This window comes from Hyaena hyaena, unplaced genomic scaffold, assembly GCF_003009895.1.
Source record: "Hyaena hyaena isolate Hyena2069 unplaced genomic scaffold, ASM300989v1 scaffold_82, whole genome shotgun sequence".
Taxonomy (NCBI): Eukaryota; Metazoa; Chordata; class Mammalia; order Carnivora; family Hyaenidae; genus Hyaena; species Hyaena hyaena.
The window spans coordinates 1311443-1338046 of record NW_024080713.1 but is presented as its reverse complement, the minus strand read 5'-3'; the positions used below and the strand labels follow the sequence as shown (position 1 = coordinate 1338046).

At 45.0% G+C, this 26604-nt stretch overlaps 1 protein-coding gene across 2 annotated transcripts in view; it reads left to right on the top strand.

The window, feature by feature from the left end:
* ZC3HAV1 (zinc finger CCCH-type containing, antiviral 1) overlaps window positions 1-26604 on the top strand; it is a 67473-nt gene that overhangs the window by 22730 nt on the left and 18139 nt on the right. Inside the window, exons 3-11 of one of the 2 annotated variants that reach the window (XM_039233992.1) lie at window positions 1251-1503; window positions 5920-6708; window positions 7487-7585; window positions 10222-10345; window positions 13592-13766; window positions 18996-19116; window positions 23111-23213; window positions 25512-25593; window positions 26378-26508. In XM_039233992.1, coding sequence (XP_039089923.1) covers window positions 1251-1503; window positions 5920-6708; window positions 7487-7585; window positions 10222-10345; window positions 13592-13766; window positions 18996-19116; window positions 23111-23213; window positions 25512-25593; window positions 26378-26508 — 1877 coding nt within the window. Of the gene's footprint in view, window positions 1-1250; window positions 1504-5919; window positions 6709-7486; window positions 7586-10221; window positions 10346-13591; window positions 13767-18995; window positions 19117-23110; window positions 23218-25511; window positions 25594-26377; window positions 26509-26604 lie in introns of those variants that run through there. The other variant, XM_039233993.1, reaches the window with a different exon arrangement.

The following is a 26604-nucleotide window of genomic DNA, read 5'->3' as shown; positions in this document are numbered from 1 at the left end:
AAAAGCAGGAACATTCTTAACTCACTCATTAGAACAGTCGTAGGATTGTTAGCCAATGTCATTTGTGAAGTTGCTGATTGTTTTTTTCTGCCAGAGCCTCGCGGAGGCTTGTTCTCAAGCTTTAGTGAGCATCAGAATTGCCGGGAGGGTTTATTAAACCTGAGAGGTGGACCCCACCTCTGATGACTCTCACTATATGCTGATATAGGGAAGGGTCTGAGGATTTGTATGTAAGTTTCCTGGTGAAAATTTCCTTTTAAATCCATGTCTTGGAATCCTGCATCATACGGTCTGGCCCCCATGACAGTATTTCAGTAAGAAATACTTATGCCTGCTTTTCAGTAGGAACTACATGTCTGTAGAGCTAGGTGTGTAGATATTTCTATTTACAAAGAAATATAGGGCCACCTGGTGGCTCAATCGGTTGAGCCCCCAACTTTGGCCCAGGTCGCAATCTCGCTGGTTCATGAGTTCAAGTCCCAGGTCAGTCTCTGTGCTGACAGCTCAGAGCCTGGAGCCTGCTTCGGATTCTGTGTCTCCCTCTCTCCTTCCGTCCCTCCCCAGCTCGTGCTCTGTCTCTCTATCTCTCAATAATAAAAATAAAATAAATATAAAAATTACCTTCTTTAGTTGACCTTTTGAGGAGCTTTGCCACATTCTACCTAGCAGAGACAATGGTTGTAAGTAAGACCCACGTGTCTTTTTTTTTTTTTAAGTTTATTTTGAGAGAGAGAGTGAGAGAGAGCAAGCACATGTGAGCAGGGGAAGGGCGGGAGATGGGGTGGGGAGAGAATTCCAAGCAAGCTTTGAGCTCATAGTGCAGAGCTCGACATGAGGCTCGAACTCATGAGCCATGAGATCATGACCTGAGCTGAAGTCAGATGCTTAACCTACTGAGCTACCCAGGTGCCCCAACCCATATGTCTTTTTAATTGCAGAATGACTTGATAGCCTTCCTCTTTGGGGTTCCTTTGTGAGGTAGGGCTCCCTTTGGGTCCTGTTTGATCCTATCTGTAGCTGTCCATCTTAGTTTGATTCTTCCAAAGGGTTATTAAATTCATGTTTCTTTTCGTTAGTTTGCAGGCCTCTTCTCCCCCAAATAAATCATCAGTGGAAGACACGTGCATTTTGTCCTTTGGTGTACGTCTGCTTGCTTCCAACATTTTTGTATACTTAGGCTTTTCTTAATGCACATGTGGCAGATACGGGAAGGTGTTATCGTCTCCGGCTATTGTTTTTCTCTTCTGCAGATATGCAAAAATTATAAGGGAGAGGGTCATAAAGTTATCTGTGACCAGTATCCATCTTGCGAAAGGCTCCACATCTGCGAGCACTTTACCCGAGGGATTTGCGGTTATGCCAACTGCCTCAGGTCCCATAACCTGATGGACAGAAGGGTGCTGGCCATCATGAGGGAGCACGGGCTGAGCTCCAGTGTGGTTCAGAACATCCAGGATATCTGCAACAGCAAGCACGGCCGCAAGAAACCCCCCAGGGGCAGAGGTAAAGGCTTTTCTCCTTCTCTTTTTTAAAATTTTTTAAACATAATTTATTGTTAAGTTGGTTTCCATACAACACCTAGTGCTCATCCCAACAAGTGCCCTCCCCCATGCCCATCACCCCTCTTCCCCCCTCTCCCACCCCCATCAGCCCTCAGTTTGTTCTCAGTATTTAAGAGTCTCTTATGGTTTGCCCCCCTCCCTCTCTGTTTGTAACTTTTTTCCCCCTTCCCTTACCCCATGGTCTTCTGTTAAGTTTCTCAAGATCTGCATATGGGTAAAAACATACGGTAACTGTCCTTCTCTGCCTGAATTATTTCACTTAGCATAGTACCCTCTAGTTCCGTACACGTTGCTACAAATGACAGGATTTCATTCTTTCTCATTGCCATGTAGTATTCCATCGTATAGATAAACCATTCATCAGTTGATGGACACTTAGGCTCTTCCCATGTTTTGGCTATTGTTGAGGGTGCTGCTATGAACATTGGGGTACATGTGCCCCTATGCATCAGCACTCTTGTATCCCTTGGGTAAATTCCTAGCAGTGCTATGGCTGGGTCATAGGGGAGTTCTATCGTTAACTTTTTGAGGAACCACCATACTGTTTTCCAGAGGATCTGCACCAGCTTACATTCCCACCAACAGTGTAGGAGGGTGCCCGAAACCACATCCTCGCCAGCATCTATAGTCTCCTGATTTGTTCATTTTAGCCACTCTGACCAGCTTGAGGTGGTATCTCAGTGTGGCTTTGATTTGTATTTCAGAAGACACAGAAGGGGAGTGTAACTTTACCTATAATCATTCTGTTTCCTAGAGTAAGACTATTTTCCCTTTCAGACTTCGTCTACATGTATCCATAATATAATCATAGCATCTGTGCAGTTTTGCAGTTTGATTTTGATGCTAACCTCTATCCACCCACCCCACGCCAGATTTGTTAAAATGTTTATTGTTTTTCTAAAAGTTAATTGATGGGACACCTGGGTGGCCCAGTTGGTGAAGTGTCCGACTCTTGGTTTCAGCTCAGTTCATGATCTCATGATATGTGAGTTTGAGCCCCACATTGGGTTCAGCGAGGAGCCTGCTTAGGATCCTCTTTCTCCCTTTCTCTCTGCCCCTCCCTTGCTACTGCTGTCTCTCTCTCTCTCTCTTTCTCTCTCTCAGAATAAATAAATAAGCTTTAAAAAAAGAGTTTTAAAAAGCTAATGATAAAGCTTTTTCTAAGGGAGGAAAACATAACTTTTTTTGTTCGTTTCACCAGTTGTTAACATTTTGTTCCAATAATATTCTGTCACAATTGTTCTATCACTTTGTCTCGTTATATCATCAACACTGACACACACATATAACGTGTTTGTGGTTAGAGCATTTGAGGTATGCAGTCACCAGAGGCCTTCACGCCTAAATGTATCAGCATGTACTTTCTCAAAATGAGAGAAACCGTAACCACAATACAGTTTGATGCACAAAATCTAGCATTAATGCAAAACTATATGCAATTTAATTACAGTCCTCAGTAGTATTGGAATACTACATTTCTTGGAAAATGTATTTATCTTTACTTTTTATTTTTATTACTTTTTTTCTTAAATGTTTATTTCAGAGAGAGAGGTAGAGAGCCAGTGGGGGAGGGGCAGAGAGAGGGAGACAGAGAATCCCAAGCAGGCTCCATGCTGTGTGAGCACAGAGCCCTACGTGGGGCTGATTTCACAATTTCGAGATCATGACCTGAGCCAGTATCAAGAGTTGGACGCTTAACCAACTGAGCCACCCAGGTGCCTCCTGCCTGAACCATTTTTAAGTGTTCAGTGGCACGAAGTGCATTCACATTGTTTTACAGTCGATCTGCAAAACTTCCTTCCCCTTGCAGAACTGAAACTGTACCTATGAAACAAACACCTCATTCTCTCTTCCCCCCGCAGCCCCTGGCAACCACCCCGTTCTACTTTCTGTTTCTATGAATAGGACTACTCTAGGTGCCAAACATAAGTAGAATCACACAGGAATTGTCTTTTTGTGACACTGGCTTCTTTCCCTTTGCATAAGATTCTGCTGTATGTACATGTGGCTGTTTGTGTATCCATTCAACCATGGCTGGATACTTGAGTTGCTTCTGAGTTTGCTGTTGTGGATAATGCGTGGAAACGTGTGGAAACATGGGGGTACAGATGCCTGTACTTGAGGCCTTGCTTTCCGTTCTTCTGGGCGTACAGCTGGGAGTGGGGCTGTTGTATCAGGTGGTAATTCCGTGGTTAATTTTTTGAGGAATCATCATCCCATTTTCCATAGCACTTGTGCCATTTTCTGTCGCCACCAGCAATACAAGAGGGGCCCAGTTTCCCCACCTCCTCACCTATACTTGAAGACTTGTTATTCTCTGGTTTTAGGTTATTAGGCATTACAATGGGTGGGAAGCGATCAGTTCTGTTTCTTTTTTGAGATTTTTTAAAATGGTGTATTTATTCTTATTTTGAGAGAGAGAAAGAATGTGTGTGCGCAAGTGGAGGAGGGGCAGAGAGAGAGGGAGACAGAGAATCCCAAGCAGGCTCTGCACTGTCAACGCAGAGCCCACCGCAGGGCTTGAACCTACGAAGCTGTAAGACCATGACTGAGCCAAAATCAAGAGTCAGACGCTTAACCGACTGAGCCACCCAGGCGCTCCGGATCAGTTCTATTTCTTAAGCATTTTCGCATTGTCTAATGATATTAACACTTGCAATTTTCTTATGCCTTGGTGACATGGCTGTGAAAGAGGTGAATTTTACAAAGCAAATAGAATACATAATTCTAAGAGTCTACAATACATAAGAAACAATAACACCTCCTTATATTTGAGAAATGCTTTATAATTAACCAGGGATTTTCACCCAAAATATCTCCTTGTTGTTCCTGACATCAAAGCTATGAAGAAAGGCAGGAGTATATTAGGAGCCTTAATATACTTAATTGATAATTAAGTATACTTAATATACTCCTTAATTGATAAGGAGACTGAGGCTCACACATTTTAAATGACTTTTATTGCAAGCGGTCCTAAATCGTTTTTACTATGAATAACTAAAAGTAATGCTTTCAAGGCCTCATGCTGCTAGACAGAGCTTAGGTGTTCTGCCCTCCACCCCCCCCACGCCCCCGGGGTCTGGTGTTTTTTCTCTCACATCACAGTGCTCTCTGAACAGGGAAACACTTGGAAGGATGTTTTCTGGTGTAGTTTCCCAATATAAATTCATTGTGTGAGAGAGAGATCTTTATTTATTATCCCTCCTGGTTAATTTACTTAATTAACCATTTTGTTGGGTGTAGAAGGACGTTTGCTTTTTACTATATTCCTGCTGCCCTCTGAGATTTGAAGAAAAGGACCTCTTCCTCCCCTTCCCCACACACAGTAGCTAATATACCATACACACCTACTTCACACTACACCTCTCGCACACCCATATCTTCCTGAGGGACACAGCTCACACACCAATTATTTTCTTTAAATGCTTTTTTAAAAAGTTTTTATTTATTTTGTGAGAGAGAGAGAGAGAGAGAGAGAATCCCAAGCAGGCTTCATACCGCCAGAGCCCGATGCAGGGCTTGAACCCACAAAGCCTCAAGACGGTGACCTGAGCTGTAACAAACCGAGCCACCCTGGCCCCCCTCTCACACACCAATTATATGTCACATACGTGTGCATCTCTCCCTCTCTCACTCATAAACAACCCCCCTCACACACATACTTCTTACATACACATACCTCATGTATGCATGCACACCCAGCACAACACACACCACACATAAATGTCACACACATACATGTCAGACACACACACACACACACACTTCACACACACTCACAAACACTCCTGCTCACTCCCTCCCTTCTCTCTGCTTCCTGGGGAGCGTGACCCTCAGATTTCTTGAGAGAGAGGCCACTTCTCTTCGATATTTCTCACTGCAGCTTAGGCATTTGGAGACTAGATGAAAAGCTCTGGAAAATTTTGTGAATCCTTAATTTGTTCGGGAACTTTCATCGCAATACGGGCAAAATCTAAATGACTTGGAAAGTCCTCCGTGACTTGCACCTAGTTGGTTTCTCCATTCGCAGTTGACCGTTGGCTTGAACTAGAGCGTAGTGAACAGCCCCACCTGTGAGTTTGGGGGCTTAGGGTTTACATCTGAGTCTCAAGAGAGAAGTCAAGAAGAGCCAGATTCACTCTGACTCCTACCTGAGGCCATGGGGTGGTATTTCCTACAAGCACAAAACAGATCCCTTCATCATCTGAACACGCTGCTCCAGGTTTTCACACACCAGACTGGGACGAGTGATTGGATAGAGCTTGGGTAGCAAACCTGGAAAAGCTGAGGAGGAACAGTAAGTAGCGAGAGCCTAATCCTGTCAACGCTAATTTTCCTTGTGTTTTTCGTTCACTAGCACCTTCCGCCTATCGTAGAGATACGGCCTATGGAGGGAGAAGCAAGAGCAGAGACCGATCATTCCAGGGCTCTCTCGAATTTCTTTCATCTGCTTCAGCTTCTACTCAGAAGCCCTCCAGCCCCGGCCCAGATCAAACTGACCACAGGCCTCCCCTGGATGACAGGCCTGTAGAGGAGCTGGCCCGCAAGTTCATGCATTTGGGAAATCAGGATTCCTCGGCCTCGCCTAAGGCTGATAATCTTGGAAAAACAGGTCAAATGGGAAGGAACCAGCGGTTTTCAGAGAATGGCAGTCCAGAGGATCTCTTTTTCAGGAATCTAGGTGGCACTCCCGTCCCTTCTGACGCGACGCCAGCTTCCAACCGGAAGGGCCCTGGGTCCTGGCTGAATGACAAAGGCACCAGTAGAGAGAGGTTGTTTTCCCCGAGTCAGGCTGCCTCTGGCTCCCCTCTGGGTTCTCCACAAACACCTGACACCATACCCGCCAGAAAGGGCGTGGGCGCCCTCTCCTCAGACGGCACGAATGCCGAGGGCAGAAGCGGGAATCAAAATGCCCAGTATTTCCCACTTTTTAGTAACGTTGATGGGATGGCCACAGATAGTGCTTCCACAAGATCTCTGAATTACAGAACCACAACCAGCGGACAGAGAGAGAAATCGTTACCGCGGAATCAGGACACCGGAACTACTCACAGTCGTCTCCAGACCCCTGGCAAGCTTACAGATGGCCGTGGGCCGGCAGCGGCTTCTGTGAACGGTAGCCACAGTGAGAAGGCAATGTGGCCTGGTAAGTCCGTCCCCCGCGCGCCAAATGGTTCTAGTCCAGTTGCAGATGAAGCCACTGATGTAGATAAAACTGGTGCCTCCAGTGTTGGCTTCACATTAAGCTGCAGGGGGGATAAAAAATGTGTTGCGGTTTGGAAGTCCCAGTCTGGGAGCCCAAGTCCCACTGACACCTCAGGACACCCCTGCCCCCACACAAGTCAGCCCTCTGGCCAAGGTGCCACCTTCTGTACCCTTCTCAAGCAACAGTGCTTCAGCCTCTGAAACCCATGGTGCCAAGTCTGCCCAGAACTCTGCTGGCCTTGCCAGTGACCTTGCAGAGCCTCCGAGCTGTGCTCTGTGTAAGTCACTGAAGGACAAAGCGGGCCCCATGTCCTGCATCTGCAGCAGGCTGGTGGCTTCTCTTTGGATGTTCCCCAGTAGATCCTAAAAGGCATAGAGTCAGAGGGTCCGGTGAAGGGGTGGTACTGGTGAGGAGACTGACATAAAGGTTGAAGGACCAACCAGTAGGTTCATATGGAATAAGCTGCCTCATTTACTGAGAACAGGACTAGTTTGCCCGTGGTTTATTTTGGTCATTTTTAACCGTCACTGTCACATGACCCTAATGTTCGTATTTGCTTTTATGGAGGGGCTGTCTAGGCTCTCATGAGCAACACATGAATCTGGAAAGTTCTCGAACACGGTCCCTCTTACAGATATTTCCCATTGTGAGGTCAGGTGTCTTGATTTTTGGTCTAAACACTAAGATCAGCACACATGCTTCCTCTTTTGTTTTAAAGATTCTGCATCTAACGTGGAGAACATGAGCTCTTCCAGGACAGATGATTGTGCCTCAGAGGAAATTTGTCTTGACCATCTGTGTGAAGGTTGTCACCTTGGTGAGTAAACTAAGGACTTTCTAGAAGCAGAAGCTTTATTAATAGTAATACGGCCAACATTTCCTGACTTTTTACTGTATGTTAGGTGCATGGCCAAGAACCTTACATCCATCATCTTTGAAATTCACATCAGCCCTAAAAGAAGGTTCTTTTCTTAACCCATTTTACAGCTGTGGCAACTAGAGGCACAGAGAGGTTAAGTCCTCACATACATAAGTAGCCAACTTGGGTTTTGACCCTAACCTGCCCAGCCAGCCTGGGTTCTTGACCACCACGTGATAGACTTTCTTCTTTTGTCATTCAGTTTTAGGTGAAATATCCTACTAAGAGACCCATCTTGTCATCTACTAAAAGCAAACAAAAATAAATCCCAATAAAGAAAGGTCTCCCAGTGGACACATTTTCACAGCTCGTGTCCTGCCTTTGAGGCATTGTCTTTCTTCTGGGCCATGGGCTCGTCACGTGAGCTGAGAGTCCTGCACGCCACAGACGTTGTGCCTTCCAGCCGAGGAGCCACACCTGGTCACTGTCCCCTCCCACCAGGCTTCCCATGGACCTGTCCCCGGGACAGTTGGCTGTCCCCTCAGTGTCTAGCACTTTCTCCCTCTCATGGCTCTGCCCCAGACGTGTGCCTCGCACCAGATCTCCTCTGCGTGACCCCTGAGTGGTCTTAGACTCACTGACCTGGGGTCGGAAAAGGAAGATGCCACCCTGTGTTCTCAAAATCAAGTCTTTAACTTAAATTTTTTCCTTTTTAATTAGTGGTGGTAAAATAGACATAAATACATTTTACTATCCTAATCATTTTTTAGAGTTTATTTACTTTGAGAAAGAGAGAGAGGGACAGAGAGAGGAAGAGAGAGCATCCCAAGCAGCCTCCGAGCTGTCCGTGCAGAGCCTGATGAGGGGCTCGATTTCACGAACTATGAGATCATGACCTGAGCTGAGATCAAGAGTGAGACGTTTGACTGACGGAGCCTCCCAGGCGCCCCCATCTTAATCATGTTTCACTGTGCAGTTCCGTAGTGTTAAGAGTCACACTGTCATGCCGCCAAAATCCAGGACTCTTGTTCCTCTTGCAAAACTAAAACTCTAATGCCCTTTGAACAGCAAGTCTTCATTCCCCAGCTACCTCCAGTCCCTGGCAGGCCACCGTTCTCATTTTTGTTCGTTGGGGTAGGACTATGCTAGATCCCTCGTGAGTGGACTCACACAGTATTTGTCTTTTTGTGACACTGCCTTATTTCACTTTGTATCACGTCCTCGGGTTTCATTCACGTTGTAGCCTGTGTGAGAATGTCCTTCCTTTTTAAGGCTGAATAATATTTTACTGTGTGTATATACCATGCTTTGTTTATCTGATCATCTGTAAATGAATACTTGAGTTGCTTCCACCTTTTGACTATTGTCAGTAATGCTCTTGTGACCTCGGGTGTGCAAGTGTCTGCTCAGGACCTTGCTTTCGCTTTTTTGGAGGGTGTACCCCCAGGAGTGGAATTACTGGATAAGATGCTAATTCTGTGTTTCTTTAACAATTTGTTTGGGCGGGTCGCTTGGGTGACTCAGTCGGTTGAGCATCTGACTTTGGCTCAGGTCATGATCTGATGGTTCATGGGTTTGAGCCCTGTATCAGGCTCTGTGCTGTCAGCTCGGAGCCTGGAGCCTGTTTCGGATTCTGTGTCTCCCTCTCTCTCTGACCCTCCCCTACTCACGCTCTCTCTCTCCCTCTCTCTCAGAAATAAATAAAAAACATTTAAAATATTTTTAAATAATCACACATCTTTTGAGTATTTCAAAATGATGTAAACATGATGTACTGAAAACTGTGAAAGACAGAACTATTTTCTGTATTCCTGTGTTAATGGGCTTATGATGTTAATTCGTCATTTTGCAGCTTTGTATTCAGTGCGTACCCCTATGCCAGTTACGTGAAGGGGGCGTAAGCCAAACAGTGATTTTGTTCAGTGAGTTTATAATTAAGGTGGTCATCAAAATATCCACAAATGAGAAAATGGCATAAAATAAGTATATAAATCATTTAAGTACCAACTGGGTACTGAGCACTGGCTAAGGGAATACAAAATACAAGTCAGATCAATCAGAAAAGAGTTGAGTGGGGGCGCCTGGTTCGCTCAGTCAGTTTAGCATCCTATTTCAGCACACGTCATGATCTTGGGGTTTGTGGGCTCTAGCCCCATGTAAGGCTCTGTGCTAACAGCTGAGAGCCTGGAGCTGCTTCAAATTCTGTGTCTCCCTCTGCTTCTCCCCTGCTCGGTCTCTCTCTCTCTCTCTCTCTCTCTCTCAATCTCTCTCTCTCTCGGAGCTGTCCGCACATGAACCATGAGATAATGATCTGAGTCAAAGATGGGCGCTTAATGGACTGAGCCACCCAGGTGGCCTGGAATTTTTGTTTTGTGATGAGTCTCTGTGGGTAATAAGGGAACTTGAACTCGCGGATATGGAGCAGTACAGGCTGGAACCAGAATGGGCAAAGGCATAGACTGGAAATGTGTTAGCCTGCAGTCCCGGCAGGGTGGGAAAGGCAGCCCTCAACGGGAAAAGTCAGCAGTGAACTTGATTGATTGTAAGAACCCCCACTCAACAGACCCTCAGACCCCCTCTTTCTGTCTTTGTAGCAAGCTGCAACAGAGTGCACTTCCACCTGCCTTACCGGTGGCAGATGTTACTTGCAAACACCTGGATTGACCTGCAGCCCATGGAGAACATTGAGAAGGCCTACTGTGACCCCCAAATCCGAACGTAAGTTCGTGGCCAGCCTCTGGCCTGTGAGGTCCCCAGCACCATCAAAAGAAAGCATGGTGCTAGGCTTATGGCAAGAAGGAAAAACAATTTTCCTTCGGAATCCCGTTCAAGTCTGAGATAACTCTTGAGAAAAAAAGGGCAAATACCTGCTGAGTTCATGAAGAAAAGCGTGGCTGGGTAGGTTGGAAATCACAAAGAGCCTGGCTAATACTAGGGGTCCTGGGACTATTTGCAAACTGATATGATTTTTTTTTTTTTTTAAATCAAGCTTCATTTTATTTTATTTTTTTTTTAATGTTTTCTTTATTTCTAGGAGAGAGAGAGAGAGAGACAGCGTGAGCAGGGGAGGGTCAGAGAGAGAGGGAGTCACAGACTCTGAAACAGGCTCCAGGCTCTGAGCTGGCAGTCAGCACAGAGCCCGACGCGGGGCCCGAACCCACGAACTGCGAGATCATGACCCAAGCGACAGTCGGACACTTAACCGACTAAGCCACCCAGGCACCCCATGATTCAATTTTTTTAAATAAAAGTAATATTTATTTTTGAGAGAGTGAGAGAGACAGAGCTGAGGAGGGGCAGAGAGAGAGGGAGACACAGAATCCAAAGCAGGCTCCAGGCTCTGAGCTCTCAGCACCGAGCCTGACACAGGGCTCTAACTCACAAACTGTGAGATCATGACCTGAGCCGAAGTCAGATGCTTAAGTGACTGAGCCACCCAGGCGCCCCAACAAATTTATATGTTTTAAACAGTGACCCAATTTATTAACAGTATGTCCTGTAGAAAAACACAACACAGAGGTCAGTTTGTGTTATTGGAATCTCGTGCTCATGATAGGACTATGAAAAGTATAGTGACTATAGCTCAAAATAGCCTTTGGCTTAATTTCATAGTTGTGTAACACGACATGAGTAATTTCATACACTTCCAGTACAGATTTTGTTGTCTACTTTAGCATTTTATACCTTCTTTTGTGTTTGCTGTTTTCTCTATCCTGGAGGTATCTAAGGATACGTTAACATATCTATTTTTGCCAGGGGTGAATTGAGTGACACCACACATGCCCATATTTATATAAAGTGTATCCTAGTTTTATACAGGAAATTCTTTTTTTCCCTTATTCCCTATGCCGTACTTTTCATTCCTGTGACTTACTTATTTTATAACTGAAAGTTTGTGTCTCTTACTCCCTTTTATCCCCCATCCCCCTTCCCCTCTGCAACCATCAATTTGTTTTTTGTATTTTTGATTCTGTTAACTCTTCTCCTCCTCTCTCCCTCCTCCTCCTCCTCCCCCTTCTCCTTCCTGTTATAAGGAAATTCTTTTGGGGAGGAATTGCAAACATATCATCTGAGTAGTGAATTCTTGGTGGAGATTCTGTGTTGCTGCATTTTGCCACTAGAGGGTAGCATCAGCTGTTTTCTTGTTTCTAGGTGTGTTTTTCCCCCCTGAAAATCTGCAGCTGGCTTTCTCAACCTTAGCACTATTGATTTTTGGGGGATAGATAATTATTTGCTTTTGGGGGGCTGTTTAGCAGCATTCCTGGCCTTCATCCACTAGATTTTTACTGTGATAACCAAAATGTCTCCCAGGGGGATAAAACCATTCCTCAATGGGAACCACTGATTTAGGAGGTGTTTCTTGAGCAATAATTTTCACACTTGTTGTCTCAGGACCCCTCTAGAGTCTTAAATTATAGTGAGGACCCCAAAGAACTTCTCTTTATGTGAATTGTAGCTGGCAGTATGTACCATATTAAAAATCAAAACTGAGGGGCGCCCGGGTGGCTTAGTCGGTTAAGCGTCCGACTTTCGCTCAGGTCATGATCTCGCGGTTCGTGGGTTCGAGCCCCGCGTTGGGCTCTGTGCTGACTGCCAGCTCAGAGCCTGGAGCCTGTTTCAGAGTCTGTCACTCCCTCTCTCTGACCCTCCCCTGCTCATGCTGTCTTTCTCTCTCTCTCTCCTCGAAATAAATAAATAAAACATTTAAAAAAAAAAAATCAAAACTGAGAAAAATCGAGTATTTATGGATTCATTCAAAAAACAATAAACTCATTACATGGTAACATAAATACCATATTTTTATATAACTATGTTTACATAAATATATGTAATTATGTGTAATAACTATATATGTATATATAACTAAATAACTTTTCCAAAACAAAACAAAAAATTCATTTAGAAGAATGACATTATTTTGTATTTTTGCAAATCTCTTTAATTTGCTGTAGAATCTCACATCATGTAGCCTCTGGAAAACTCACCACGCACCTGCAAGAGTACAGACATAAAAATGAATAATGTCTTACTATTATTATGAAAATAACTTTGACCTTCCTGTCTTCCTGGAAAGGTCTTAGACCACATTGTATAACTCTTTAAGTATAATTACATGAAAAACTGACCTACCATGAGTTTCTCACATTAAGTTAGTTGTTTTGTGGACACAATTTTATATTTATTATTTTTTCTTCTTTTCAGATTTGTATTTAAACCCTAGTTACTTAACATACAGTGCAATATTGGTTTCAGGAGTAGAACATACAACACCCAGGGCTTATCATAAGCGTCCTCTTTAGTCCTTACCCCCATCTACCCCATCCCCCACCCACCTTCCTCCATAAACCCTCAGTTTGTTTTCTGTCTTTAAGTGTCCCTTATGGTGTGTTTCCCTCTCTTCCCCTCCCCTCCCCTGCCCATATGTTCATCTGTTTTGTTTCTGAAATTCCACATAGGAGTAAAATCATATGGTATTTGTCTTTCTCTGACTTATTTCGCTTAGCATAATACACTAGCTCCATCCACGTCGTTGTAAATGGTGAGATTTCATTCTTTTTAAAAAAATTTGTTTAATGTTTTATTTATTTCTGAGAGAGAGAGAGAGACAGAGAGAGAGAGCATGAGCAGCGGAGGGTCAGAGAGAGAGGGAGACACAGAATCTGAAACTGGCTCCAGGCTCTGAGCTGGCTGTCAGCACAGAGCCCGATGCGGGGCTCGAACCCACAAACCGTGAGATCATGACTTGAGCCGAAGTCAGACACTTAACCGACTGAGCCACCCAGGCGCCCCGAGATTTCACTCTTTTTCATGGCTGAGTAATACTCCATTGCGTGTATATACCACATCTGTATCCACGCATCAGTTGCTGGACACTTGGGCTCTTTGCATAGTTCAGCTGTTATTGGTAATGCTGCTGTAAACGTTGGGGTGGTATTTTGTTAACTTTAAACTCTTCCCCTTCAGCTTCCCTTTTGGAAATAAAAACATCGACTTCCAGAAGATGACTTGTAATTTTTATCGCATCCGACGTATCTCTACACCTTCATCTGTCACAGTGCGGACCAATTTTGTCTTTGCCACAAAATGGATTTGGTACTGGAGGAATGAGTCTGACAGATGGGTTGAATATGGGGAGAAGGTGAGTACCATTCGTCCTTGTGGAGGCTTTTGTTTAAACTTGACTACTTCAGAAAAAATATTAATAAAACGTTTGAGACCTATGTGGTTGCCCGTGGAGTGTGGGTGTGGTTGAAGGAGTGCTTTTTCACATTATGCACAACTGTATTTGCATATTTTGTAGCAAACATACAGTCTGATCGCTGTCATAAACGACAACAGCTCTTAATTATTTTCTTTTTTTAAAGTTTATTTATTTGAGAGAAAGAGAGGTCGAGGGGGCAGGCTAGAGAGAGAGGGAGAGACAGAGGACCCCAGGCAGGCTCTATGCTGTCAGCGCAGAATTTGATGGGAGGGCTGGAGTCCACGAGCCATGAGATCACCACCTCAGCCAAAATCTAGAGTCAGACACAGATTGAGCCCCCCAGATTGAGCGCTGCCCCGAGAATTACTCGTACATGTATTCGATACTTTATCATCATTCCCTTCGATAATATATTTTCATGGATGTTTTTCTTTATTTTTGTTAACATTTAAAAAATCTGTATGGCATGACAAGAACTACTTACAGGGGAGATAAGCTTTCTTTCTGTGTGAGGGTGATACTGTGATGTGAAGAGACTAAAGCCCAGCTAGTTTGTCTTTTTAGCCCCACACGGACTGCTCTTCAGGACAGGGTCGCGTTTGTGGTAAGGTGTACGTGACCTCATGTGAACCGCGTGGTCTGAAGTGTTAACAATCAAGTGGATTCCTTAGTTAAGACCAAACTTGTTTGTCCCTGACGTGTTCTTCACTTGGTGTTTAAAAGAAAAATCTCGGTTAGAACAACTTTCACCTTCTAGGATCTGCTTTTTAAATCTTCTGTTCCCTATAGTTATCAGCTGCATGTACCAGGCTTCTAGAAACTAGTGTGTTAAACTTAACCAACTTGATGGGAGTAACTATGAGGACTGTTTTCCAAAGAGAAGAGCGTTGTTTAGAGTAGCAAAATTCAAAACCTGCCTAGGCGGGTTGTAAAGCTGTTGGAGAAGTGACTCCGCAAGTTCCATGAGTGGAAATGTAGTGCTCAAGCCACGTTCTGCTTTAAAAGGTTGTAACAAATACAAACGAATTAAAAAAAGTTCTGTGAAAATGTTTTGTGTGTGGGAAGCGGAGTTCTAGGACACAGGGTGGCTCCCAGATTGTGAGAACTCGGGTTTGCCCATGCTGCCTGCCAGGAGACGGAGGGCGGTGGTGAACATTGCTTCCCTGAATGTGTGCTCAGGTGGTGGCTATGGGGTTGGGAGCATATTCCAGAACCACATGGAAGAGAATGGGGCAATCACGCAACATGGGTTCTGTGTCCGATGTTCCATTTCCCGATAACTCCTTTCTCCTTGGGATTTTCATGTCCAAACTGCTTTTCTGCAGTATTTGTAAGACCTGCGTTATGCTCTAAATATAGCTCCTTAATACCTTTAAAAAAAAAAAAAAAAAAAAAGCCCCTCTTGCGATTGAATTTTTAATACGAGTTGGGGCAACTGCGATTTCTGGGTTCGGAGCTTCCCGGATAGAAACTGAGACAACATCAGCTTTTGCCAACCAAGGGCAGATGCCTCTGCTTTGACTGTGAACTCTCTGGAATGTAGACTTGATATCCTTTTAAGGAAGCTGAGGTGTTTAACCAGGACTCGCCCTATGTGGATGGTAGACTGGGAGAGAAGGTGGTGGTGGGCGAGCTGATGACTGAATGGAGGAGCAGGTGGGCGGCAGTCGTGCAGGACAGAATGACAGCTGAAATGACTGGTGGGCGGGGCCTGGTTGTGATGGGTTTGCATCAGGCAGATCCAGACCCGGAGATGTTTACCAGCTGGTGTCGCTGTGACAGCTGATATAGAGGAGCCTGAGAGAACCGCCCAAGGCAAGGGCATCCCTTAGCTCTAGAACGAGGTGGTAATCCAGGCACAGGACAAAAGCCAAGACCTGGCTACTGCAACTGAGATACACATTCACGTCTTTGGGGAGAAAAAATAATTGAAGACCCTACCATTTACTCCTTCATTCATTCACTTAATCAGAACTGGAGTACAGTGGGAGGGAAGGGCCCGAGGGAGGACCAAGTGTGAGGCATGCGAGGCTGTCCAAAACCTCAGACACTGAGATGGCCTTGGTGTGTCCAGTAGGACAACCACTAGCCCCTGGTGGCTATTTAATTTTAAACCTCAATTAGTTGAATTTGAATAAAATGAACAATTCAATTCCACGGTCATGATAGTCACCTTTAAGTGCTCCGCAGCCATGTGTAGCTAGCGGCTAGCACGCAGGAAAACACAGAGCACATATCCAGTGAAATGTTCCAGAAAGTTCCAGTGGACGACGCTGATCTAGACCCGAGAGTCTTTTTTTTTTTTTTCTCAAATAGTTTATTGTCAAGTTGTTTTCCATATAACACCCAGTGCTCATCCCCACAGGTGCCCTCCTCCATGCCCATCTCCTCCCTCCCCCCGACACCCATCAGTCCTCAGTTTGTTCTCAGCATTCAAGAGTCTCTCATGGTTTGCCTCCCTCCCTCTCCCCCACCATTTCTCCCCGTCTTCTCCCCATGGTCCTCCGTTAAGTTCCTCCTAATCCTCCAATACATGCAAACATATGGTATCTGTCCTTCTCTGCCTGACTTGTTTCACTCAGCATAACAACACCCTCAAGGTCCATCCATGTTGCTACACATGGCCCGATTTCATTGTTTCTCATTGCCATGTAGTATTCCGTTGTATAGATAAGCCACATCTTCTTGATCCATTTGTCCGTTGATGGACACTTAGGCTCTTAAAATGTTTTGGCTATTGTTGAGAGTGCTGCTATGAACATTGGGGTCCATGTGCCCCTATGCATCAGCACTCCTGTATCCCTCGGGTAAATTCCTAGCCGTGCTATTGTTGGGTCATAGGGGAGTTCTATCGTTAATTTTTTGAGGAACCTCCACACTGTTTTCCAGAGGATCTGCACCAGTTTACATTCCCACCAACAGTGTAGGAGGGTACCCGTTTCTCCACATCCTCGCCAGCATCTAACGTTCTCTGATTTGCTCATTTTAGCCACTCTGACCAGGGTGAGGTGGTATCTCAGTGTGGTTTTGATTTGTATTTCCCTGATGAGGAGGGATGCTGAGCATCGTTTCATGTGTCTGTTGGCCATCTGGATGTCCTCTTTGGAGAAGTGTCTGTTCGTATCTTCTGGCCATTTCTTCACTGGGTTGTTTGTTTTTCGTGTGTGGAGTTTGGTGAGTTCCTTATTTTGGATATTAACCCTTTATCTGATATGTCATTTGCAACTATCTTTTCCCATTCCATTGGTTGCCTATTAGTTTTGTGGATTGTTTCCTTTGCCGTGCAGAAGCTTTTTACTTGATGAGGTCCTAATAGTTTATTTTTGCTCTTGATTCCTTTGCTTTTGGGGATGTGTCAAGTAAGAAATTGCTGCAGTGGAGTAGACCTGAGAGTCTAGTGGTTAAAATCCGGTCCACAGACCAGCAACACTGGCACCTTGGGGGCTCTTTGAAATACAGGATTAAAACTCACTTTCCTGAATCTTATTCTGCATTTTAAAACATTTCCTGGGTGATTCACATACAAATTAGAGTTGGAAAGGCCCTGGCCTAGACTTTCAGTAAATTCCTTCCAGCCTGGCCCCGGGCTCTGCAGAGCTGGGCTGGCAGTCAAAGGACACTTGGAGAAGGATATCCGACTTAAGCTGTCTTAATGGGAAATGAGAACAGAGATTGGCATTGGCAGACCAGGGTCCCCGGAGGTGACAGACCTGCCTCGCTGCTCTGCTCCCTGTGTTCACAGGCGTTTGCCCACGTCACTGCTCTTTGGGGTCCTAGGAAGGCATGCGATTTACCCAAGCCGTCATCTAATCATGGAAACCTCATTTCCTACTGCCCGCCGAGGATGGCAGTCTCGTTTACAATTATCCTGATAGATCACGTCCCAGCAGCTGTTGCAACAACCATCTTTACAGGGTGGTTTAATTGTTGGATGCTGCCATGGAGAAAGTTCTGCTATAGTTAGCCTCCTTGTCACTTCCACCCATCTGTTCTGCTGCTACCTCCTGAGCCACAGTCTAGTTTATTCCCGCTGTGCACGGTGTACAGGTATTGGGACGCAGCTTTCCTGCCATTCCCGTATTCCTCTCCAAGCTAAAGTGACCTAGTGCAGGCCCTTCTCCGTCCAGGACATTTTCCTTGGAGGCTTTCATCGTGGCCCCCTCCCCTTACATCCGGCAGGCATCTTCCCTGGGGAAGGAGTAGGGGTATGTGTAGCCCAAAGCTGCAGAATCCAGAGTGTCCTTAAAGAGACTGGTACTACTTCCCAAATTCCCAACAGGAATTTGCTGTCATTAGCCCCACCAGTTTAGAGCATGCGGAACAAATGTCTCCTTGCCATTAAATATTGGGGACCCCTACTATTAAGGCTTACATCCAGTCTGCCCTGGTCTGCCAGCCCTGTGTTGGGTGGGGACAGTGGGATGGTGGCCTAGCTTGTCTTCTCACTAGAATTCACACGCTTCCCTTTACCCATCCATTCTGATGTTCAGACCCTTCATAGAGGCCTTGAGACCAGAGATGGTATCTTTAAATTTTCGGGGCTGGAGGGCGGTATCCCTTGCCTCTTGCATTACAGCCCCAGTGAGTGGCAAATCCAAGTCCTTTTGCAGCATTGTTGATTGAGTGGAGGGTCGGTCCAGTTTATGTGCTTACTCTGATTCAGGGCAGAGGAGAAGGGGGAGGTCATTAACATTTGGACAGCCCTACATCCCCTGGAACTTCCTTGCCTTTAGGACAGCTTGAAACTGCTTTCTTGCATGTGATGGGTTAAAAATAACTACGAAGTTCTACACCATGCCTGAGTGTAGGATTCTGTTAGACAGCTAGGGCAAACATAATTTCCGCACTGTGGGTATAAGGCGCTCCGTACACGGGGTCATGTTTTATAGAAGGTGTAAAAAGAATATTGCCAGGAGCTCTAGTTTTCAGGAACCCATCAAGTGTATAGTCCTCTTCTGCCGTGTAGACTGTTTGCTTCTAGCTCCGTGGTGGGAACGCTACAAGAGAATGTGACATGACCCCGACCTGGCAGCCTTTACAGCCTGGTTTGGGGGGCAAGATGCATTCCTGTTTAAGTCCCATGGCTAAAATGCGATTGTATAAGATGTAATGAGAGGTTCTTAAAAGCCTACCGTCAAGTGTCTTTACCTTTTTTTTTTAAATTAGGTTGACAAAGAGCAAGCCGCAAACGTCGACTCTTCGTACCTGGAGTCTTTCTTTCTATGTTATCCGAGGGGAATTGTGCCATTTCAGGCAGGTTCACGGAGCTACGAGCTGAGTTTTATGGGTAAGACACTGTGTTTGGTAGTGGCGCCTACTGTTGGAATCTGGCGTGGGATGTTCATGGGGAAATGGGAGCAGTGGATGTGCATGCTGTATACAGGGTCAGGGTTCTTTTTTAGCAAGGCTCGTGGGATGGTGGTGTGGAAGCCAGTGGCTGTCAGGAGACCTATGCTCGGAAGCCTTGGCTCTGACAACACAGTAGCTATGTAACGCTGGAAACAGCACCTGGCCTGTCTAGGCCACTGCTCCCTCATCTGTAAAATGTGGGCATTAGACCTAAATGGTCCATGGGCGGGTACTGCCAGCTCTGCCGTTCTAAGTTTCTGGTTCTCGGCGGGCTGTTGCCCAGGCTGAGGCAGAAGTTCAGGTGCTGATGACTTTAGTAGAGACCTGGGGCCCATTGGTGCCTTCAGAATTGTAGAACCTTGCTGTTCCTTTTGGGCTTCATCATCTAGGTTCATGGTTTTATCCTTCACCTTTTCTAAAGACTCTGCCTTCTGCCATGTTTGTCTGAGCTGCCATGGAAAGGCTGTCAGTTTAGTTTCTACCAGTCTGTTTTGTTTAGTAAGAAATCAGGGCAGGGAGTGCCCTCCCTCTGAATGTACTGTCCCTTCAGCTGCACCCCTGGGACACTCCCTGTATATGGTTGGATAGTTGCCCATTCAGGATCAGCCCTACAGGTGCTTTGAAAAAAGGTAAAGAAGATTTTCTTAGGTCCTTGACATTCCAGGTGGTACCTTAAGATTTGGGCCCTGTACTGGGGTGCCTGAGCGGCTCGGTTGGTTAAGCGTCCGACTTTGGCTCGGGTCATGATCTCATGGTTCGTGGGTTTGAGCCCTGCTTCGGGCTCTGTGCTGACAGCTAGCTCAGAGCCTGAAGCCTGCTTCAGATTCTGTGTCTCCCTCTCTCTCTCTGGCTCTCTCCTGCTCATGCTGTCTCTCTCTCTCTCTCTCTCAGAAATAAATAAAACATCCTGTACCAATTGCTGTGTGTTAAGCCTCCAAAGACCATTATACCAACGACTGTATTTTGGAAAGCAATCTGGTTATACATATCAAGAGATACTAATTTATGATTGCTTTTTCATTGTGTCAGGAATCTTTCTAAGGAAATAATTCACCAGAAGGGAGGAAAAAAGTCTATGAGCATGAAGATCATTATTAAAGCCTATTTGACATGCTATAGTAGAGGAACCCTGTAGGGTGGTCAGATAGTGACTAAAACAAGGGTATTAAATTTCAGTGGAGTATTGGTTAAAATTATGATTATGAATACCATGCCGTAAAGTAAAAATTGTTAAATGAAAAAAGCAGCCCGCAAATTTATGTTTGTACTTTTCCTCTATAGATGTTGTATTTCAAATGTTTATTTATTTGATCGGGGGAGGGGGGAGCAGAGAATCCTAAGCTTGCTCCTAACTCTCAGTACACAGCCCGACATGGGGCTCAAACTTATGAACTGTCAGATCATGACCTGAGCCGAAATCAGGAGTCAGACACTTGACTGACTGAGCCACCCAGGTGCCCCTAGATGTAGTATTTCAAATCAGTTTTTTTTTTTTTTAATTTTTAAAAAATTTTATTTGAGAGACACAAATGGGGGATGAGTATAGTGGGAGGGGGAGAAAGAGAGAGACAGAATACCAAGCAGGGAGCCCGATGCAAACTACAAAGATACTCCAGCAGAAGCCTTTTCATATTGTGTACTTTTTTCTTTTTTTTTTTTTTTTTGAGAGAGAGAGAGCCTGTGAGTGGGGGCTGTCCGGGGAAAGGGCAGAGAGAGAGAGAGAGAGAGAGAAAATCTCAAGCAGGCTCAAAGTCCAGTGTAGAGCCCAAGGCGGGGCTCGATCCCATGACCCTGGGATCGTGACCTGAGCCAAAATAGAGTTGGACCCTCCACCGACTGAGCCACCCAGGTGCCCCTCAAATCAAAAGTTTTTTAAAAAAATTTAATATACACGGTAAGTGCAACAATGTGTGCACGTGTCCAAGACCAGAAGGCAATAGGAAGGAATAGAAATCTCTTCCTTTGGGTGGTGAAATTAAGAATGACTTAAATAAAAACAATTTTTCTTTGGGTATTATTCTATGGTTTTGGCAATTTAAATGGTTGGTGGATAGAGAGGAACCAATAACATGCCTTGGTCCCAAATCTGGAGAAATGTGACCAGCAATCTTGTTCACTTGGTTCATACAAACTAGTTCAGAGCCGTTTGTGGTATTCCAGGCTCTTTTTTTTTCCCATTTCTGATGTTGTCATTCATGGAGCGAGTATCAGAACGCCAGCCATGTCGCTAGGCACTGTTCTGGGTGCTGACGTAGCAGGCAATTTCTGAAAGTGATACCAGCTCTGGGGAGAGTGAAGCAGTGTGACGAAGCAGCCGGAGAATTGGAGGAGTCCTAGGAGAGCATCTGCTTGTATCCCAGGAGGAAACTTTAGAAGGAAGGGAGCGCCAGTGCCCATGGGAAGGAGGGCCCCCAAGAGAGGGAGGAGCTGGCGCTAAGACTGTAAACTGCAGACGAGCTGGAGGTTTGAAAGGCCAGCGGGCAGGTCTGTAAGAGATGAGAGCCCCGAGAAGGTCTGGAGCAGAACTGTGGCGTGATCTCATTTGATCTTTTTATTTGTTTGTTTCACTTTACACCAACTATACTGAAGCACAATGGCTGCAATCCAGTGAGTCCATGTTCAATGTGTGGTTGGATGCGTGCTGACCGATGGCATGCAGCTGCTCTCCTAATGAAGACTTAGAGCACTCCAGTCATCAGTCCAAAAAGTACCTCATGTCCCTTTGCTGTCACTCTCTTCCCACCCCCATTTGCTGCCTCTATAGTTTTCTCTCTCCTAGAAAGTCATAGAAGTAGAATCTTATGGTGTGTACTCTGCACGTGGCTGACTTCTTTCACTCAGAATGTTCTTTAGATTCAGCTGTGCTGTTGCATGTACCGTGGTTCTTCCCTTTTCGGTGCCAAGTAATATTTCATCATAAGGCTGTACCTTGGTTTGTGTATCCATTCACCTGTTAGTGGGCAGTTTGATTGTTTTTTACTCTTTGATTATTGTAATGATTCTACTAGGAACATTCAAACGCCAGTCTTTGTGTGAGTGTAAATTTTCATTTCTCCTGGGTAAGTACGAAGGAGTGGAATTGCTAGATCACGTAGGCACAATGTGTTTAACTTTATGAGAAACTGCCCAACTGTCTTCCAAAGTGGCTATGCCATTTTATATACTTTCACTAGCAATGTAAGCTTTTACTTTTTATGTTTTTAAAGTTTATTTATTTATGTTGAGAGAGAGGGCGTGGGAGGGACAGAGAGAGAGAGAATCCCAAGCAGTCTCTGCATCAGCAGCACAGAGCCCAGTGTAGGGCTCGAATCCACGAACTGGGAGATCATGACCGGAGCTGAAACCAAGAGTTGCACACTTAACCGACTCAGCCAGTGATGTGCCCCAGACCATGATTTACTTTCTATTTTTTAATTTGTATTTTTAAATTATTTATTTATTTATTTTTTGATGATTTTTTTTGAGTGATTTTTAAAGAGCTCACTCTGGCTGCAACGTGGACCTAGGTCTACAACATGCATAAATTGAAAATGACATTTCACACTTGATCTAAGAAAATCCTTCGAGATCTAGCTACCATATTCCAACCCATGATCATTGTTGCCTGGCTTAGGGCAGCTCCCATGGATGATGTCCTGCGGTCCGCCTGCCCGAGTCCTCCCCTTTACTGTCTGACTTTGATTTAAAGATTAGATCAGTTGCCGACTGCTCATCTCATTACCTCTGTGTTTTCTGGGTCTTACCATAATGGCAGTGAAGGATACAGCTTTTTAATCATGAACAATTTCCATCCAAAAGGATTTTCTCGATTCTTACATGTCACAGTTCAGTGGTGAAGATTTGCTGTGTTACTCGCCTACGAAAAATAACAGTAAACATTTTCTAGAACTAATTCTCAGTTCTTGTTTGTTTTCTTTTTTTTTTGTCTAAAGGGATGATTCAAACAAACTTAGCTTCCATGACCCAAAAGGATGTTGTCAGAAGGCCAAAATTCATGTCTTTCAAGGATGTGGAGCAGATTAAAAGTGGGTTCAAGTAAGTGTTCCGAAGCACTGCTTGTTGGCAGAAGCTGGAGATGCTCACCCACTGATCCCACCAACGTACTCCTGAATCTGTTTCCTTGAAATCTTCCTGCTTGCATAACACTGCAGTTTCTTTTTGCATCCTCCGTGCGTGTGAAGCGAGCGGTACCGTGTGCCTGAAAGGGGAGGCGAGCCGGAAATCTGTCTCTCCCTCTGACTCACAAGGGACTTGGCGGGAACCTCGGATACCCGGGCCTCAGCCCCTCACTGTGCATGGCTGGATGGAAGGGGGTGGACCTAGAAATAATCAAACGCACCATCAGAGGGGCTTGTGTTCCTGTGAGTTCTTCTGCATAGCTTTCGTTTTGTTGAGTGGATTTGTAGAGGGCAGGCAGCTGAGGAAGAAGTGGAATGCGTTAGTTGCCTGAGCAAAGAGATTTGGACAATGGTACAGTTGATTAAAGGGGATTGTGTAGAGGAAATTTTGCGGTGTAGGATCCTGTGTCACCCTCCTCTGTATGCTCATGAAACTCAGTAAAATCGACATTGTTTGTAAAGGGTTTGGTTTTTGGAGTTTCCCCCCATGCCCCTGGGTGATACGTGGTTATGTGCAACGGATTTCAAGGTGGGTGTAAAGTCAAGCATGACTTTTTCGCAGTTGATTTATTTCAGTTTTTATCAAAGCAAGGTATGTGTTTTGCATTTGTTGGTAGATGTGTCTCTTAAGTCTCTTAATCTATTACATGTCTCCTTCTCTAGTTTTTGTTATTGTTTTTATTAAAACATTTTTGTAATGTTTAGTTTTGAGAGAGACGGAGTGTGAGCGTGTGTTTGGGGGGCTGGGCAGAGAGAGAGGGGGAGACAGGAATCTGAAACAGGCTCCAGCCTCCGAGCGGTCAGCACAGAGCCTGATGTGGGGCTCAAGCTTGTGAACCATGAGATCATGACCTGAGCCGAAGTCAGACGCTCACCGACTGAGCCACCCAGGCACCCCTTGTTGTCTTTTAAGAAACTAAGTGATTCGTCCTTAGAGAATTTCCCCAATTCAAAATGTATCAAACTGTAAGCCTCTGGGGTCATTAGATAAGAAATTTCTATGAGCTCATAGGCTTGTTGAAGATTGAGAGGCTTGATTAGATTCAAGTTCTGTTGTTGGTTAATGGTACTTACTATTTAACTGCTACTCTGAACTTCCTGTCACATCACAGTAAGAGGCACATAATGTCTAGTTGTCCTTCTTAAAAATTTTTAACAGTATTTATTTATTTTGAGAGAGAGAGAGAGCAGGGGAGCGGCAAAAACAGAGAGGGAGACAGAGAATCCCAGGCAGGCTCCAGGCACAGAGCACAGAGCCCGACTTGGGGCTTGAACTCAGGAACCTTGAAATCATGACCTGAACTGAAGTCGGACGCCCAGCAGACTGGGCCATCCAGGAGCCCCTAGTTGTCTTCTTTTTAGTGACGAAGATGAGAGGGGTTCTGGTCATTCCAGGCTGTCTTCTCTGTAACAGCGCTCCTCATCTGCTCTCTCACTCGATGGTTACCGTTGCTCCTGATGGTCACTGTTTTAATCCTTTATTTCATTAGGGTCACGAAATGGTGGCTTTCTAATGCTGTCAGTTCTGCGCTTACTAGCTGTGTACTGTCTGTAGAAGAGTTTTGCCTCCTGTATAGTTACCCTGAAATACGGTTTATCCAAGAAAGGCAGCACGATTCTTTCCCTGGTGTTTCTAATACACTTCAGTGTTTATAGTTTCATGAAGACCCTGTAAGACATCTTAATGCTCACGTATTAGATCCTTTGAAGGCTGAGCAGAAATATAAAAAGAAGGAATGCTCTTAACATATTTAATCAGTGGGAAAATAACATTAAGTTAATTTACCAAATTGTGGATGATGACTGCTTTTAAAAAACTTTTTTTTAATGTTTATTTATTTTTGAGAGAGAGAGACAGAGTGTGAGCGGGGGAGGAGCAGGGAGAGTGGGAGTCACAGAGTCGGAAGCAGGCTCCGGGCTCCGAGCTGTCAGCACAGAGCCCAATGCGGGGCCTGAACCCATGAACTGTGAGATCATGACCTGAGCCGAAGTCAGATGCTCAACCAACTGAGCCACCCAGGCGCCCCGGATAATAACTGCATTTTTAAAAAGCATAATTACTAGTACACGTGTGCCAGGAATGCAGGAGAATGTAATCCAAAATAAAATACAAGGACAATAATCTCTGGAAACCTTAGCTTAGTGACTGGAATTTCGGGATGAAACTCAGGCGTACGGAACAGGGAGTCAAGTGAATTCTTTCTCTTACTTGTAGCCATCAGCCGGCGCAGACCCTGTCAGAGCCTTTAACCTCGACATTATCTCCTCAGCAGGACTTTGGTTCGAATGAATATGAGGTACTTGGTTTTTGTTTTTTGGTGTCTAATTGTTTAAAACTGGGAGAGAGGACTTAGCTATAAATCTATGTGTTGGGATGAGAGAATGGTGGCTTCTATAAAATTCATGGATCAAGATTCAAGGGCATCCAAATGGTAACTGTGTTACTTTCCCTGAGAACAGCTACCCTCTCCAGGGCACCTCATTGTCCTGCCACACACGATCTCTTTCGGGCTTACCCTCGCAAGAACCCTATGAGATCTCTATTAGCATCTCTGCTTCATGGATGACAGAAGCTGGAAGTCAGAGAGTGAAAGTCTGTTAGCTGGACTTAAAAAGCAGGTTTCTGGGGGAGTGTACAAACTGCCTCAGCTCGTCACCTAACCTGATTGGGCAGTACTCTTTTCTAGACCATTCCACATCGATATCACGCTTGGGGTTTGAGTGCAGGCGTCTCTGCGTTGGTGCCTTATGCTCCTTCAGTACCTCTGTCTCTGCTCGAGCTTAAGGCAAGGCACTCAGCCGGGTCAGTGCACCAAATCTGACCCCTCCAGGGGGCGTCCCTTTGCCGTTAAGCATCGTGAGTTGCTGGCCATAAGTCAGCCTGCTCCAGCGGGCCGGGTGCCATTTAGTTCATTACTAGAATGAACTGCCAGATGTGGAAACCCTAAGCCAGCTTATCCCCACCTGCTGCTGGAGGCCTGGCAAGGATACTCCCTGGCATCAGGGGCCACATGGGTGGACACAGTGTACTTTAAATGCCTCCTGTTTCACATTTACTTTTTTTTTTTTTAATTTTTTCAGTTGTTAGAGATCAATCAGCAGACTCGAGAATATGCCATAGTAAGTGAGCATTTCAAAGCTTCTATGAAAAATTTCAAGATTGAAAACATAAAGAAGATCAAGAATACAAAGCTCTTGAATGCGTTTGAAAGGTTGGTGGCCATGTGATCAGGGCTTTTCTAGGGTTTTAAATGGAAAGTTTGAAAGGCTTAGTTATAAGCAATACTTTTTTTTTTTTTTTTTTTTTA